General features: G+C 39.1%; 1 protein-coding gene across 1 annotated transcript in view; it reads left to right on the top strand.

The window, feature by feature from the left end:
* The window catches only part of ntrk2a (neurotrophic tyrosine kinase, receptor, type 2a), a gene marked incomplete at both ends in the record, with an annotated part of 88,926 nt that overhangs the window by 6,538 nt on the left and 67,220 nt on the right, over window positions 1-15,168 (top strand). The window contains 7 exons of the mRNA XM_083912228.1: window positions 255-403; window positions 9,882-10,015; window positions 10,626-10,758; window positions 10,970-11,041; window positions 11,540-11,767; window positions 12,786-12,812; window positions 14,955-14,992. Of these exons, the coding sequence (XP_083768354.1) occupies window positions 255-403; window positions 9,882-10,015; window positions 10,626-10,758; window positions 10,970-11,041; window positions 11,540-11,767; window positions 12,786-12,812; window positions 14,955-14,992 (781 nt within the window). The remainder of the gene's footprint in view (window positions 1-254; window positions 404-9,881; window positions 10,016-10,625; window positions 10,759-10,969; window positions 11,042-11,539; window positions 11,768-12,785; window positions 12,813-14,954; window positions 14,993-15,168) is intronic.

A 15,168-nucleotide genomic window follows, 5' to 3' on the forward strand; every position in this document is an offset into this window, starting at 1 on the left:
CATAAAAAAAATTTTTAATAAGAAGCCAGGAGATGGTGAGATTAGCTTAGCATGACCTCTGCATAGGTGGCAAAAGTGGCCTACATGTTTAATCTGTACAATAAGTACAGTGTAAAAGTGGCAAGTTGCTGTGTGAACTATTTCTTTCAGGACTGTAGTACAATTCAATGCAGCTGTTGTTTTGTCTTTTTTTTTTTTTTTCAAATTTTCAACTACCCTCTTGCTTTACCTTTCTTGACTTTGTGTGTGTGTAGGATCTTGACAGGGAACCCTCTGCACTGCTCTTGTGAGAACATGTGGATCAAGTTGTCTTTAGGAGAGGAAGCAGACACTCAGGAGCTGCGCTGCATTGAGGATGGAGGAGGACGCAAGCTGCTGTCCAGATTGACACTACCGAACTGTGGTGAGGACGGTCACACACACACACACACACACACACACACACACACACACACACACACACACACACACACACACACACACACACACACACACACACACACATTGTTTGTATGTTCTCATATTTTTTGCATGTGTCTGACGCATCTGTTTTATATGAGGGTGTGTGCGTGTTTGCACACATTTATATATGTTTAAGGCAAGATAAGTGTGCTAAGTTTTCTCAAGGGAGGTGTGGGGGACGAGCAACTGGAAAAAGTGATTGTCAGAATAACCGTACAAATAATAAAATAAATGCATTAAATAAGCCACTGCAGTAATCAATAAAATAAACCAGCTAGTATATGTCAACTTCCAAAGGTTTCACTTGGAGTACACTCTGCTTAGCTTGTATAATGTCATTTCTCTAGACACTGCAATGCAAAAAGCCTTAATTTCTTACACATGAACAAGCAGACAAATTACCAAATGAATGCATTCATGTATACTCAGATCCCTGCTTTTATAGTGAGCTTAAAATATAGTTTGGTTTCTGAAGGGTGGCATTAAAAGGTCATCGACACTAAACAGGCTGACGTTATCTCTTTGCTGTTGGGAGTTTTCTCATATGATGCATAGATTAGCTGCCAGATGGAGAAGAGCAAATTGTGTGACCTACAGAGTGTTTGTGCACTGCTGTGTGAGAGGTTGTCTCAACTTATAGACTAGTTACAGTCATTTGAGACATTTGCACGTAGGTGTAGAAAGGTCACATTATAGAAGCAGAAACTTATTACACTGAGAGGGAGCATTTGCGTTTCAGTGAGTTTCAAAGATGCTGAGTGGAGAAAATGCACTGCATGTATCAAGATAAAACGAAGTGTTATTAAGACCATCTGCACTATGTCCGATGGCACCGGTGACCTGCTGTCGCGCAGCAGATTTCATTTCCTTTTTCTCTGAATCATCATGTTTTGGTCGTCGAGGAAGGGATTCTTTTCTGAAAAGCTGCATTACTCAATTGCAGCACCATAATCACATTTTTATGAGCAATAAAATACATTTTCTACAGATTTAATTGAAAAAACTTAATGAGAATGTATATATACAAGTTTGTTTGAGTTGCAAAGAAACAATATTTGGTATTCCCGTAAGGAATAATGTGTCTACAAACCAGACCAAAACATTCTCAGTAACAGTACTGCCATTAATACTGTTCAAGTGTAATGTCAAGCTAACCAGCAAGCATGCTGTCACTCCTAGAGAGTTTTCCACAGACCAAAAACCTTTTATTTGCTTGCTTATGGGAGTGTTTATCAAGCTTAGATGTATAAATGTCAGCAGTTAATTGGTGTTTTCTTCTTCCCTTCTTAGTTTTTCATGAACCTCTCCTCATGAATCTCTCTAACCTCAGTTAGTCCCAACCATTGGGGCAATATGTCCAGTCAGATCCAGTCTGTTACTGTAAAGTGAGAACATAAATTCATGTCTGATTTGAATTTATAAAACAGACAAAAACAACAGTCAGAGAAGCTTTATAGGCCTCAATTGAAATGTAATCAAATATTCTCTTTAATAAGCCAGAACATGAATCTCAAAGTATTTTTTGCATTCTGGTCAAAAATAGCTCAGGACAGTCGGGACACAAACAATAAGTTAGTATGCAGGAATCTAACAATGTCATTGATAACTCTTATTGATCCGTCCCCTCTGCCTCCCTTCCATTAGCAGAGGTTATTTTTGGCATTAGCACAGTTACAGCAGGGCCCCTGGAGAAGTGGGCAGGGGACCCCCTGGCAGTTTGACATATGATATGATGAGGAGGACATGGTGAAGCAGGGGTGCCAAATAATGCCCCAGGGCTAACAGCGATACACCAAAAGTCCCAACTGCTGTCCTTTTGCTGTCATGTTTTCATTTTTTCCTCCCCCTCTCAGACTCACCCAGTCTTTCCTCCTCTTTATTACTCATTGTCCATCTCTCTGTCCGCTTGCATGTCAGTCTTTCTGTCTGTCGGAACATTTCTGAGCAACATTTAAGGAAGGCACAAAGCGGAGGAAGTGCCTAACGATGCCCTCGGGCTGACAATGATCTCTCAGGCCACCCGCATATGTCTCTCAGTCTGTTTCTCTGTGTACTGTTTACGGCTGGAGCTTCACTCAAATAGGCTGGCAAACGTAGGCTGTTCCCACTGCTGACCAATACAAAAGTTCACGAAAATATGTGAAGTATGAAAATAAGTGAACGGTGTCATTTGGCAAAAATGTTGGGGCTCAAACAGCTTTAGGTATTAAACACCTGCAACACAAACACTTAGCTGTCTATGAATAGAATGATTAAAATAATACAATTAACCAGAAAAAACAATAAACTGCCCACACTATTGTTTAACTCCCTTTTAAGGAGCTGTACTTGAAATACTGAAAAAAACAAAAAATGGGCCTGTGACTGCCTCCACATGGCTCTCACAGACTGATCCCTAATACATGAAATTATAAACGTGTTTTCATGACCACATGCACTAACATGCACGCATGGGCTATAAAAATAGACAACAGAGCAATTATGATCACAACATAGAGGCAGAGTGACTTATTCTCTGCTCAGGACGCAATTACTTACATTACATTACACTCAAAGATAGATTTCCATGCATTTTTTAAATTTTAAAGCGAACAAGGTGCTATAGCAGTACTGTGTAAGAATCAAAACGCTCATTCCACAGAGAAATGCACACAACACATATTCAGGAACAATGTCAGGACTTCTGTACAGTTGTGATGTCCGACTCTACTGCTGCTACAGTGCCGTTACAGTCATATTCAGACAGACAGTATGAGAAAAATTCTGTGTTTTTGAACATTAAAGTATGTAAACATATTCTAGTAGAAACCTTAAATACAAGTACGAACCTGAAAATGAACAAACTATGTCCCCTTTAAGTCATAATATTACATGTATGTGAAAGTTAAGAAAATTAAGCTTTTAATATCATCACACTCCTTAAGTTCACATGGCTAAAATCTGCCATCCGCTAAATGATCCAAAATATATAAATGTTAATCATTAAAACTGCCCTGAGAAAAAAGGTGCTTCTTTTTACCCCAAGTGCTGTGAAAATGACAGCAGATAGATTACTGGATCTTTGCTGAACATATCAGTGCTGCTCTCTCTGTCCATTTGTTTGGCCGGAATGGGCGCCTATCAGCTTTTGAATCTGTACTTACATTATCTGTCTGTGTGTCAAACTTTATGTACATGCATATGTGAAACACAAATGCAGCACGTAGGCACAGGCTCGACCAGTAAATGTAAAATCAGTAAAATCAATAGTTGTTGAACATACAGACAAGATTCTGCCTTTTTGCACACGGACAAGTAGACAAAGTATTTTCTATTCCATTGTATTTATGGCAGTACAGACCAACCAAAAAGGCCAGATGGCTCCTGTGTCTGTGGGAAGTACTTGCTATTCATATTCATTTTCCTACAGGGAGACCACTCACTAATTCGTAAGATAACAAGGAATTTAACAACAAGATGCAAAAGCTGTAAAACTAAATTTAAAATCAACACAGAAGTTAGAGAGCACAAAGAAGTGCAGATTGACAGAAACAGATTAAGAAGGTATTCATGTGTTACTGCCCTGATGTTTTATGAGGTCTTTTAAAAGGGAATGGACATGATGTTTAGTGCTGCATTTGGCCATTCTGCAGTCCTTTTTAGGCCATGCTACCCTCATTTAGCTGCAAGGTTTTGTTAGCAGGAGGCTTCAAGAGGGTTAAGAAAAGCACAGCTGGTCAAAACAATTCAGTAAGTCATATTTATAGTAAAGGGAAGACAGTGATGGCTAAGAATTTGAATTGGAGAGTAAAATTAGTTGTTTAAAGATGTAATACTGTGCAGTTTTGATTTATTTTTAGCAGCAATCTTTCATATGACAACAATGATGCATAGCTGAACCAGCTCAGTAGGAGGAATCATGTTAGAAGGAAGCAGTGTAAAGCGTAGAGGTCACCGTGATGAATACATGTGTCAGTCTTCCATGCACGAGACTAAAGTTTCACCTTTTATTAACTTTAACCTAGTTTTTTAGTAGACTGTAAGCTATGATGCTGTTAAAGTGATCAGACACCCAAATAGCCAATTAAAAAGAGGAAATACAGTGACAAACTTCAGTGACAAATCAAAATGTCCTCTGTGCAAAAGGCTTGCATTCCAATACCCATACTACCATTTTATTAATGAGCCAAACAAAATGTGTATTATGTCACAATAGATATGTCAAATAGAATATTCCAAAAATACCAGGATGTCCTACTACATCCGGTCACATTTAGCAGTATGCAAGTCGCAATGTTATGAAAAAGTAGTGTGTTTCCATTTGGAACTCAGCCCTATTGACAGATATGAGGAAAATTAAAACCTACAAATGATTTGATGTCAGAGAGTCAGATAGTCTACTTGATTGACAAGTTTTAGGCAGAAAAAATAACAATTTCTAATATACTCTGGGTTTTCAAAGCGGTTAATTCAGTCCTGCCTCCCATTCTTCTCCCAGCTTCTCTGCCTGCCTTCTTTGAGCACAAATAACTTTGTGAATCCCTCTCATAATGCATTGACAGTCTCCACTGTGAGTGAACAACGGAAAAATATAGAGGCAAACTCGACGGATTTTGTGTTGTGTCACTTTCCAACACATTTATCTTCTCCCAGTTGTGTACTTTGTAAAAGATTTCTCTCTCGCCTGCTTCTGCCTCTCATCAGAAATCAACCCATCTCTGTGGTGGAAAGGCTAGAGCCTTACATAATAAATGTAAACACACTCTAAACACAGATGTGGACGTGCCTATTGTGGCCCATAACAAGAGCTGACAACAATGACACCTCCAACAATGGCACTGACGCATGCTGTGATGTATTGTGCAGAGGTTTCAAGCGGATGTTTTGCTTTTGAATATAAGCTGTGAGAAGCTATTCAGCTCCACATCACCGGGGCATATCCCAGATGCTGTGCTTGTAATTCACAGCCCATTCATGCTCCTGGTGAATGAGGGTAATCTATATTCAAGGAGTCAAGGAGTGTCAAGCAGACTGGCAAATGCACAGTGCAGCTTGATAGGGTAAGGTTTTCTTGCCCAATTATCTGCCAATAAATATTGTTCATAGAAAATAAGGTCCTTTGGTGACATTGCCATTTTCTAATACAAAGTAAAAGAAAAAAAACGAATGGAAAACGTGCAAGTGGGCTGCTGCTTGTGCACTACGGACCCACAAAATAATAATAGTGAAACAACAAGAAAAAAAAAAAAAACAGGAAATGCATTTATTATGAGATTTAATGGAAGTTATTTTCAGTGTTGTTAGCATGGAGTACAGACAGGGTGCAGTCTTTCTGCTTTTGATAACCCCCGTGTGAAAGTTCAGTTGATGAAGAAGTTATGGATCCAAGTCACAAGTCAATTGAACTGAACTCACACTGAGACGTGTCACTATTGGCTCGGCTGCCTCAAAAACGCCTTGGTAATGCACGTCGGGCAAAACAGCGCGGTGTGTCTGATGATTTGATAATTGGAGTGACACACTGTCAAACCACAATTACGCACAGAAGATCAAGGTTAAATTTTGTGCAACCAGCAGAGAATCTGTCTTTTGATTCATTATTTTACACAGTTTCTTCTTCATCAGGTGCGTTGAGACGGACACATTGACAACAGTTCACTCGGTTCCACACAAAATTGTGAATCACTAAAAATGTCTAGCTCCATTTAAAGTATAACTCCCTAGGGAAAGTATAATGTAATGTCGACATAATGCTGCCTGGAGCTCCACATTTGAAATTATGATACATGTATGACTGTGATGTGCAACATAATGTGATGTCATGTCATGTTTGTGGAATTTGTTCAAACAATCCCCAACTGTTTTTTTTTACTTTTACGCAGAGTACAAAAACTACTTGGAAGCTGAAATAAAAATCCCGGGTTAAGCCTGTCAATACCAGTCTAGTGTCATTATGAAAAGATGGGTGACAAATTAAAGGAAACACCTGAATAAAGGAGTTGAGAAACATGATGAGGAATCACTTAAAGGTGTTAATCCCTCCAGAAGAGTGCAGAGACTGCAGAGCAACAAACATCGAAGCTGTCCTGCAGGCTGGTGGTGGCCCAGTGCTTTACTAAGACACTTTAGATTGGCTTGCATCTATTCCTCCTGGTAATGCTGGTGTACACAAAGTGAGCAAGAATAAAAAATATACAGAGTCTGTGTTGACACGTGAGCTCAGTCGAGGATAGGAATTCATCCATTGTCCGTGTTGGCTCGAAGTGAAGCATGAGAGTTTGTTCTTGACTTTGTAAATTGTAGTCTGGCAGAACAATATCAAACTTAAGGTCCACTTTCTGGCATTTTTCTGAGATTTGAAATCCAATCCGCTGCTGAGCTTGCATGTCAGCAAATCCAACTTGAATGACAACAGAGTTATGCTGGCCAACATCTTCCATCCTGATATCTCAGTAACTATCATGATATAGCATGATTTCTGGTAATTGAATTAATAAATAGTCTTCATGCAATAACCACATTTTCTGTATACTCTTGTGTGAATTAGATACTTGGCAAATGAAAAGTATATACAGAATATTTTCTCATTTTATTTAAATGTTGTAAGATGAAAGGATCAGAACATCAACTGGGTCCAAATTATGTAAATATTTCTACATAGGATTTTGACGAGATATATATCTTCCTTCTGTTGGCTGCGCGATATTTATCTAAATATATCATAATATCTACTCATGTATGTGATATCATGGGTTTCATCTAAAAGCCCAATATTGATTTGAATAAAACGTTCATACTGAACTATCGCCTATCCCTACAACAGAAATTCCTTCCGTTGGGGAAAACGGCAGAACACTTGCAAGTGGGCCTTGAGTCAAAATAATCCATCAGAGCCTTGTAAGACCCTTCAAGTTACGTCCCCCACATTGACTGCGTTGGCCCGTTGCTGCGTTATGCTAACGTACATAGACAACATGGCCGACATGCTGCACCTGGCGAGTAAACAGGGGAGCTGGGATTTTTCTGGATAAAAAAACACTAAATGGCGATAAAGCTTCTTTTTTTAAACTGGTATTTCAGAAACCCTTAAATATTATAAATGACTCATTGAAATCGATTGAGAAATGTTAACTTTTAGTGCTTTTTATTCAGAAAACCCTCAGCCACCCTTGTGTCTACATGCAAGTCTTCTGTTGGTTTAGGAGTTTTTGTAATGTTTATTTGTGTTTTTAACATGCGTTTTTCATGGTGTTTCTATAACATTGTTTAGCTTGCCCATTGTGGGTCTGGCAGTCAACAAAATTGTGGCAACATCGGGAGGAGCTGTAGCAACGGGAGAGGAGATACCGCCCTGTAGCTTGGCACGGTCATGGTGACTTTTGCTGCCCCGTCTGTAGCTAACTCATGCTTGTAAAAAGACACGGAGCTACTTGTCACTATAAAAACATTTCTGTTTGAACAAACCATTACATTGAGACGTTTCAGTCCTGAAAAGGAACTTCTTCTGGCAGGCTTGTTCAGAGTTTTTGGGAGTTCTGCACAGATCTGTTTCAGTCTTGCCTAGTTCAACCACCTTGCCAATAATATTTCGCTTTGACATCTCATGGGGTTCTGTGTGATTTGGATAACTTCAAGTTACACCCCTGTCAGGGTTATGCCCTCTTAAACCCCTCTCCCTTGAGTTGGGATTTATTTGTCAAATAAAACTCAATTACAATACATTTTTTACTGTGGCGTTCCTGGATCTCGTGCATTAGTTGGCTCACCCTCTCACACTTGACTGCCAGTATTTTGTTATGTATCATTTTTTTACAGCTGGCTGCAGGTGGGCTGTCGCATTGGCCAAACACTGAAGCACATAATAGTGAAATCTTTCCACGTAATGACTCGTGTGTTGTCACAGACGCAGGCTGGTCTGTCATGCTAATTATGGTAAATTCCTCTTCAGTCCTACTTGTTGATTCTGAACACATCTGAGCCGCTAAAGGATTACAATCACACAGGATGTCATGGATGGTTTGACTATCAAAGCTGTGCTCGTACATAATTGAACATGGAAATAATTTTCATTGCACTAACAGATCATAACAATTGCACTCACATCAAAACAGAAGTTTTATTCTGATTTCTTGGCGCTGCAGGGTGTGTGTGTGTGTGTGTGTGTGTGTGTGTGTGTGTGTGTGTGTGTGTGTATGTATATGTGTATGTGTATGTGTATGTGTATGTGTATGTGTATGTGTATGTGTGTGTGTGTGTGTGTGTGTGTGTGTGTGTGTGTGTGTGTGTGTGTGTGTGTGTGTGTGTGTGTGTGGGTGTGTGGGTGTGTATGTGACGTGTAGATAGTGCCAGTAGGAAGCTGATTTACAGAGAGCCTGTTAAGATATGTGGTTCTGATATGGCAGCTGGCCTGCCACCACTGAAATGACTGGTTTTTAGTGCGTCTCACAGTGATTGATTGGGTTGCCGTAGTGATAAGTGGGTTGCCCTGGTGATAAGCATTCTGCTGACGGACAGAAGAGGTGGATGAGGAGGAGAAGGAGGGGAGGGGGGTTCGATAAGGAATCTGTCCAGTTTTATCTGCAGTAGCTGTCGACACCCATTTATTCTCCCCTCACCTTTTTGTTGTCCTCTTCGCTCCTCTCTCATCCTAATTCTCAACTCTTCTCCCCTTTTTCTCTTCTGCACTTGTCTCGTTTCTCATCTTGTATCCTCTCTTCTGCTTCTTCTTCTCTTTGTTCTGCTCTCGTCACTTATTTTGCTCTTATCTCCTCTTCTTCTTTTGGTTCTCATCTTCTTCCCTTCTTCTTCTCAGAGATGTTGTTGGGCAGGGGGTGAGGGTGGCAAGACTCTGATTCAGTCTGATTAGTCATACTCAGTTCACCTCCTGGTCAACACCACACACACACACACACACACACACACACACACACACACACACACACACACACACACACACACACACACACACACACACACACACACACACACACACACACACACACACACACACACACACACACACACACACTCACACTCACACACACCACACACACTAGTGTCTTTGCTTTGACTGAGGCTTCAGACTGTGTCCAATCAATTTAGTACTTGGGCTGCTGACGACATGCACTAGTAATCAGTGTAGCCATCACTGTGTTTGAACTCCGTCTCTTTGTCTGACTGCTTGATTGGGGTGAGACTGCTTAAATGAAAGAGAGGGGGGGAGGAAATTGAATTTGAGGTCTTTTCTTTGTGTCTTTCTTTTCACTCTGTGGTAGTGGGTGTGTGTTTGCCTGCTCTTCCACTCTTATTGTCGCGGTTGTTTCGTGCCTTGTGTTTCAAACTGAAAAGACAAGAGTCGGCCATGAATCCTAAATTTGCTCCCTCCCTTTTCCTCTCCCTCCTCTCCACCTCTCCAACCTTCACACCCTGGTTGTATGTAGAGGTTCCCATGGCAACGTTGAGTCCATCCAAAGTGACACTGATGGAGGGGAAGCACGTGGACCTATCTTGTACGACTTCTGGGGTGCCCTCACCTGAGCTTATATGGAACATGGCGTTGGTTTCCAACTATGAGGTCAGGTCACACACACACATGGAAACACAAACTCAGATATGTTGGATTGCGCATGTCATATCACATTACCTACCTTAAGTATTAATACTTTAAGAGCTGATGTCAATTATTTGCTTGTTTGAGGGGTTTTCTTTTTTTATATTATAGTAAAAGGAAAATCTTTGGGTTTTTACAGTGTTGACAAAGAATGTCCACTGAAGAAGTCACATTGGTCTCTGGGAAATTATACTGATACAGACATTAAATACAACATCTTCTGCCGTAATTAATGCTTCACTAATCGTTGATCCTAGAGTCATTTAGTCCATTTTGAAATGCATGCGTTGGTACCGCCCCTTGAGTTGGAAAAGGTATATTGCTCGTTGCCAGACCCTATGTCCGGATAGATGTGGGTCTGGATTTCCAGGCTAGTAAAAATCCCCTGACACTAAATGTTCCCTGTAAGACATCTACTTAAAGGTCCCATATTGTAAAAAGTGAGACTTACATGCCTTTTTCAATCCAATGATTCCCATGCTTATTATTATTATTATTATTATTATTATTATTATTCATTATACAAAAATAACCAACACTTCATGCTGATATATGACTGTGTTTACTCGCTCAGATTGAGACATCCGGCCAGATCTCGGTGCTGCGACTGTCTAACCTGTCGTCGCTGGACCACAACAGCAAAATCAGTTGCACGGCAGAGAACATTGTTGGAGAGAAAGAATCCTCACTGCAGCTGGATATACTTTGTATGTTTGACCTCTGCCCTAAAAGTGTTTGTCAGTGCAGTCTTTAAACAGAGAATTAAAACCTGGAGAAGATAACTGTTTTTTTTGGTTTTTTTTGCATGCTTCAGTAGTTTTACCTCTGAATTAGTCTTTGGTCTGATCTTGTGTTGTCTTTACTGTTTGTATGTCAGGTTGTTGCTCCTAAACTCTCGATTCTTTCTACTACACTCAGTTCCTCCCAAAATCACTAAGCTGAGTGATGCAATCCCTGACCATCACTGGTGCATCCCCTTCAGTGTGGCAGGTAAGACAGACATTCACATAATGTCTTTCAGTAGTACTTTGCTGTTTGTGTTCTCAGAATCAGACTCAGAATCAGAAAACATTTAATGTCCCGCAGACGGGGAAATTCGTTTGTCACAGCAGCAACAGAATAATACAAGCAGAAACATATTACAAAATAAGATAAAATAAGATAAAAGATAAAAAATAGCAAAAATAAGCAATAAAGTTAAATTTAAAAAAGGAAGAAAATAGAAATAGACATATATACATATTTACATGATATAGTGCACTTGTTCTTGTTTTGTTTGTTTGGTAACAATATAGTATTGATTAAATGAATATGAGTAAATATGACCAAGTAAACAGAAGTGACAGGCATGTTGCACAGTGCAAGGTACAGGATGAGGTCAATAGTCTATTGCGAGCAGTGCTGATTTTAAAGTCTGAAGTTCTGTGATTAAGCATGAAATATAAATGAAATGAAAATCTCTTGTATTGTCCTCTTTCACTTTTCCAGGAAACCCACAGCCCGAGCTACAATGGTTTTTGGATGGTGAAGCGGTGACGGAGGGGGTCTACATCATGACCATGATCCATGACATCACAGAGAGAGAGTACCACGGGTGTCTGCAGCTGGACAGCCCCACACACCTTAACAATGGCCGCTACACCCTCTTGGCTAAAAACAAATACGGGAAAGACCTAAAGGTGGTGGAGGCTCACTTCATGCGCAAGCCCTGGGATGGTGAGGGGTAACAATTAACCTTCACAGTACAGAGCTGAAATAACTGTCAATGAATGAACAAGTCAATAGATTCGAGTCAATCTATCTATCTATCTATCTATCTATCTATCTATCTATCTATCTATCTATCTATCTATCTATCTATCTATCTATCTATCTATTTAATAATCAATACTAATGTTTCAGCTTCTCAAATGTGAAGATCAGGCTTCGTCTTGTCTTTTGTGATATTAAAGTGAATATTCATGTATTTTGGACTGTTGGTAGAACAATACAAGCAATTTGAAAATGTCATCATGAACATTTTCTTAAATTTTGTAGACCAAATGATTAATTGATTTATCTATTAATCATAAAAAAGCAACAGCCCATTGTAACAATGTTTTTTTCTTTTTTAAACTGTTATATTTATGTAACTCGTTTCTTAGCCTGGAGTACATACTTTTTCTTTTCTTGTCTTTTTTTTGGCTTGCAGCTCTGAAAATGATGAAGATCTTGCAGAAATAATCTCTATCACCATTACAGTTACTGTTCCAGTTTTTCTTGTTATTCTCAGTATTTCTTTCTCTCTCTTTCTCTCTCTCTGTAGATTTGCTGCTCATTCTTTATTCCACAATTGTGAACTTATTACTACTATTATTATATATTGTTATAACATATTATGAAGTCACTGTCACACATTTCTCTTCAGTAAATGGGGAGTGCTTTTAACTATTATCTGAAGAAGACTGCATCCTTTCATTGATGCTGTCTCAAAGCTTATTTGACAACAAAAGAGATTCCCATACTAGAAATGTAAAGCAATGCAATTATTGGTAGCCACCAGAAGCCATTGAAAGATGAACTGACGAGTTTTGCATATTACATTATGGAGTACGCTGATGATCTGTGAGATATATACATGAAATATTTTAAGAGGATGCAGAAAGTTTTATCAGAATATCTGCCCATTGGAATAAACTCATTAAAGGGAATATTAAATCAAATGTAATTTGTCTGTTGTTGTCCCAATGCACAGGTACGGAGAAGGAGCCTTACTATTATGGTGAGTGAAATAAATACTCAGTACTATAAATGTTTTAATCAAATGTAAAAGTGTTAACACATCAGGTTAAGATTCATAGTGTGTTCATAGTGTTAGTGTTTTTAGATCAATGTGATTTCTGTTTAACATCTCATCATCTTCATCCCCATCGATTAACGCAAATTACATCTTAGAAATCTGTCTTTCTCTCTTTTTTTCTCTCAAGTTGCTGAGGGTGCGTTACATACCAACACATCCTTGCAGCTAGGGATTAGGGTTGTTGTTCTGTCTTTTTCCCACATGTGGCCCTGATGTTTTTTTTTCTCCGATGTTGTGCATGTTAAATATATGTTGTTTGGTGGTTTGTGTATTGTGTTTGTGTAATGAATATGTTTTTGAAACAAGCTCAGACAGCAGGCATGACTGACAACAATCATTTTGAATCGCATGTCAAATCATTTACAATTGAAGTATGTTGATATGGTTAAGACCTAATTCGTCTCTGTTGTCTCTTTTCTCCCTTGCTGTTTCTCCAACACCTCCTCCTTCCTGTAGATCTAACCACAGGTACTGCCACACCTATTTGCTTACTCCCAATCACAAATATTGATAAGTCCCCCTAAAGCTTTGATTCTCTGCCTGAACCTGATTGGGCCCATCCCTGTCCCTTGAATCGGTCAGGTTTGTGGAAATTTCCCAGTGTTTTTTTTTCTTTTCTCTATTTGACCAGAATGTTTCATGCTATAATCAATAACCCACTGTTGTGCATAATTTTAAAAACAGCATTTGATTAATTGTCTCATCGATTTGATTTCGCTGCTGTGTCATTGTGTCTTTAATGATATTATACTATCTCTATTTAATGTTGGATATGACTGTTTTTGGGGTGTGCTGAACATTCGAGTAGGGTCGGATCTGATGTTTTGAAGCCCAATCACAGCTCTAAGACACCTCTTAGTTACTGTTGCTACCCCTGTCAAGCTTTCCTTTCTCACATAGCACATATGCAGTTTAAAATGATAACGGTGGCAGATTTACCATCTGAAGCATGTAGTTTTTTTTTTTTTTAATGATTTCAGACAGAGGCAGACCAAAGCCAGATTTTAATTTCTAGTTGGGGATTATCAATTTGGGTGAAATGGCAATTTATGTGCTCTTACTAGTTTACTTAATAATCTAATCTTAGCTCAAGTCGGTTGAAAAAACTGCTGCCTGATGACTTTTTAATGTTCCCAGCTGAGTCGTGCCCTGTAAACCCTGTAAAAATCTCTTGAATATGGGGTGGCCGGTGGCTCAATGGTTATATAATAATCTTAAAAAAAAGCTCTTAAATATACATTGATGGCTACCTGCATACTGTGCTAAAACACAAGCTGTTACGCCCCAGGCAAAAAGTCAGCATCCTCATCTGTTTATGATGGCAAAAAACATGAAAATAATAATGCAAACAGCATTGTTTTTGTATTGCATTGTAGAGCCGACTAGTCCTAATTTGCACGATAAAGATAGCCATGTTTAGCTGTTTAGATTAAAATACATAGAAAAGGTTTGTTTTAAACATTATGTTTTAATTCCAACATTACAAGAGAAAAAGAATGGGAACCAACCAATGTGTTTGACAAACATAAGATCTCAAATAATGAGGCGATAATGAGGCGGGAGTGTGAAATCTACTGTAAGGCTGGACAGAGCTGCTAACGTTAGCTTAGCCTCTAATATAGTAGCTTGCAGGAAACGCTCTCACACAGTGACGAAATAACACATTTTGTAACCCCACAAAATAAGATAATATCAAATGCTGCTGGGAATAAGGCTAGATTAAGATTACTGTTTTTTTTTGGCTTTGGCGAGGCATTGCTCTTATTACAGCCCCCATGCACAGCACTTCCTAATCTGTAGAAAGCCAAGTTTGACTGAGCAATTTTTGTGTGGGCAAGGGGATTAGTGAAAAATTGCAAAATATTAACAGCCTTGAACTAAATTGACACACTGACCTACCTGCCCATGTTAACAGAAGCAAATGACAGATAAATAAATAAATAAATAAAAAACGTCCTTCAATCGGCCACAAACATCACTTCTTGAGTGACTTTTCTTCTCTATTTATTCCTCTCTCTCACTGTCTCTCTCTCTCTCTCTCTCTCTCTCTCTCTCCATCAACAGAGGGTCCCCCTGTAGAGCCTCCTGAAGACAGAGTTGCTGTAAGTCATGCATTTCTTCTGTCCTGTCTTCTTTGCTGATTGCCTCAGTCAGTTGTTGACTGTTTTCTTTCTATTTATTAGTGTTACTTATCTAGAAACACCTGAACTGGATCTTTTTTTCATGTTAGAAGTAATTGAATGAACCCCCCACGGTTCAAATATACAGCAGTACTATA

The sequence above is a fragment of the Echiichthys vipera genome (genome assembly GCF_963691815.1).
Source record: "Echiichthys vipera genome assembly, chromosome: 4".
Classification (NCBI taxonomy): Eukaryota; Metazoa; Chordata; class Actinopteri; order Perciformes; family Trachinidae; genus Echiichthys; species Echiichthys vipera.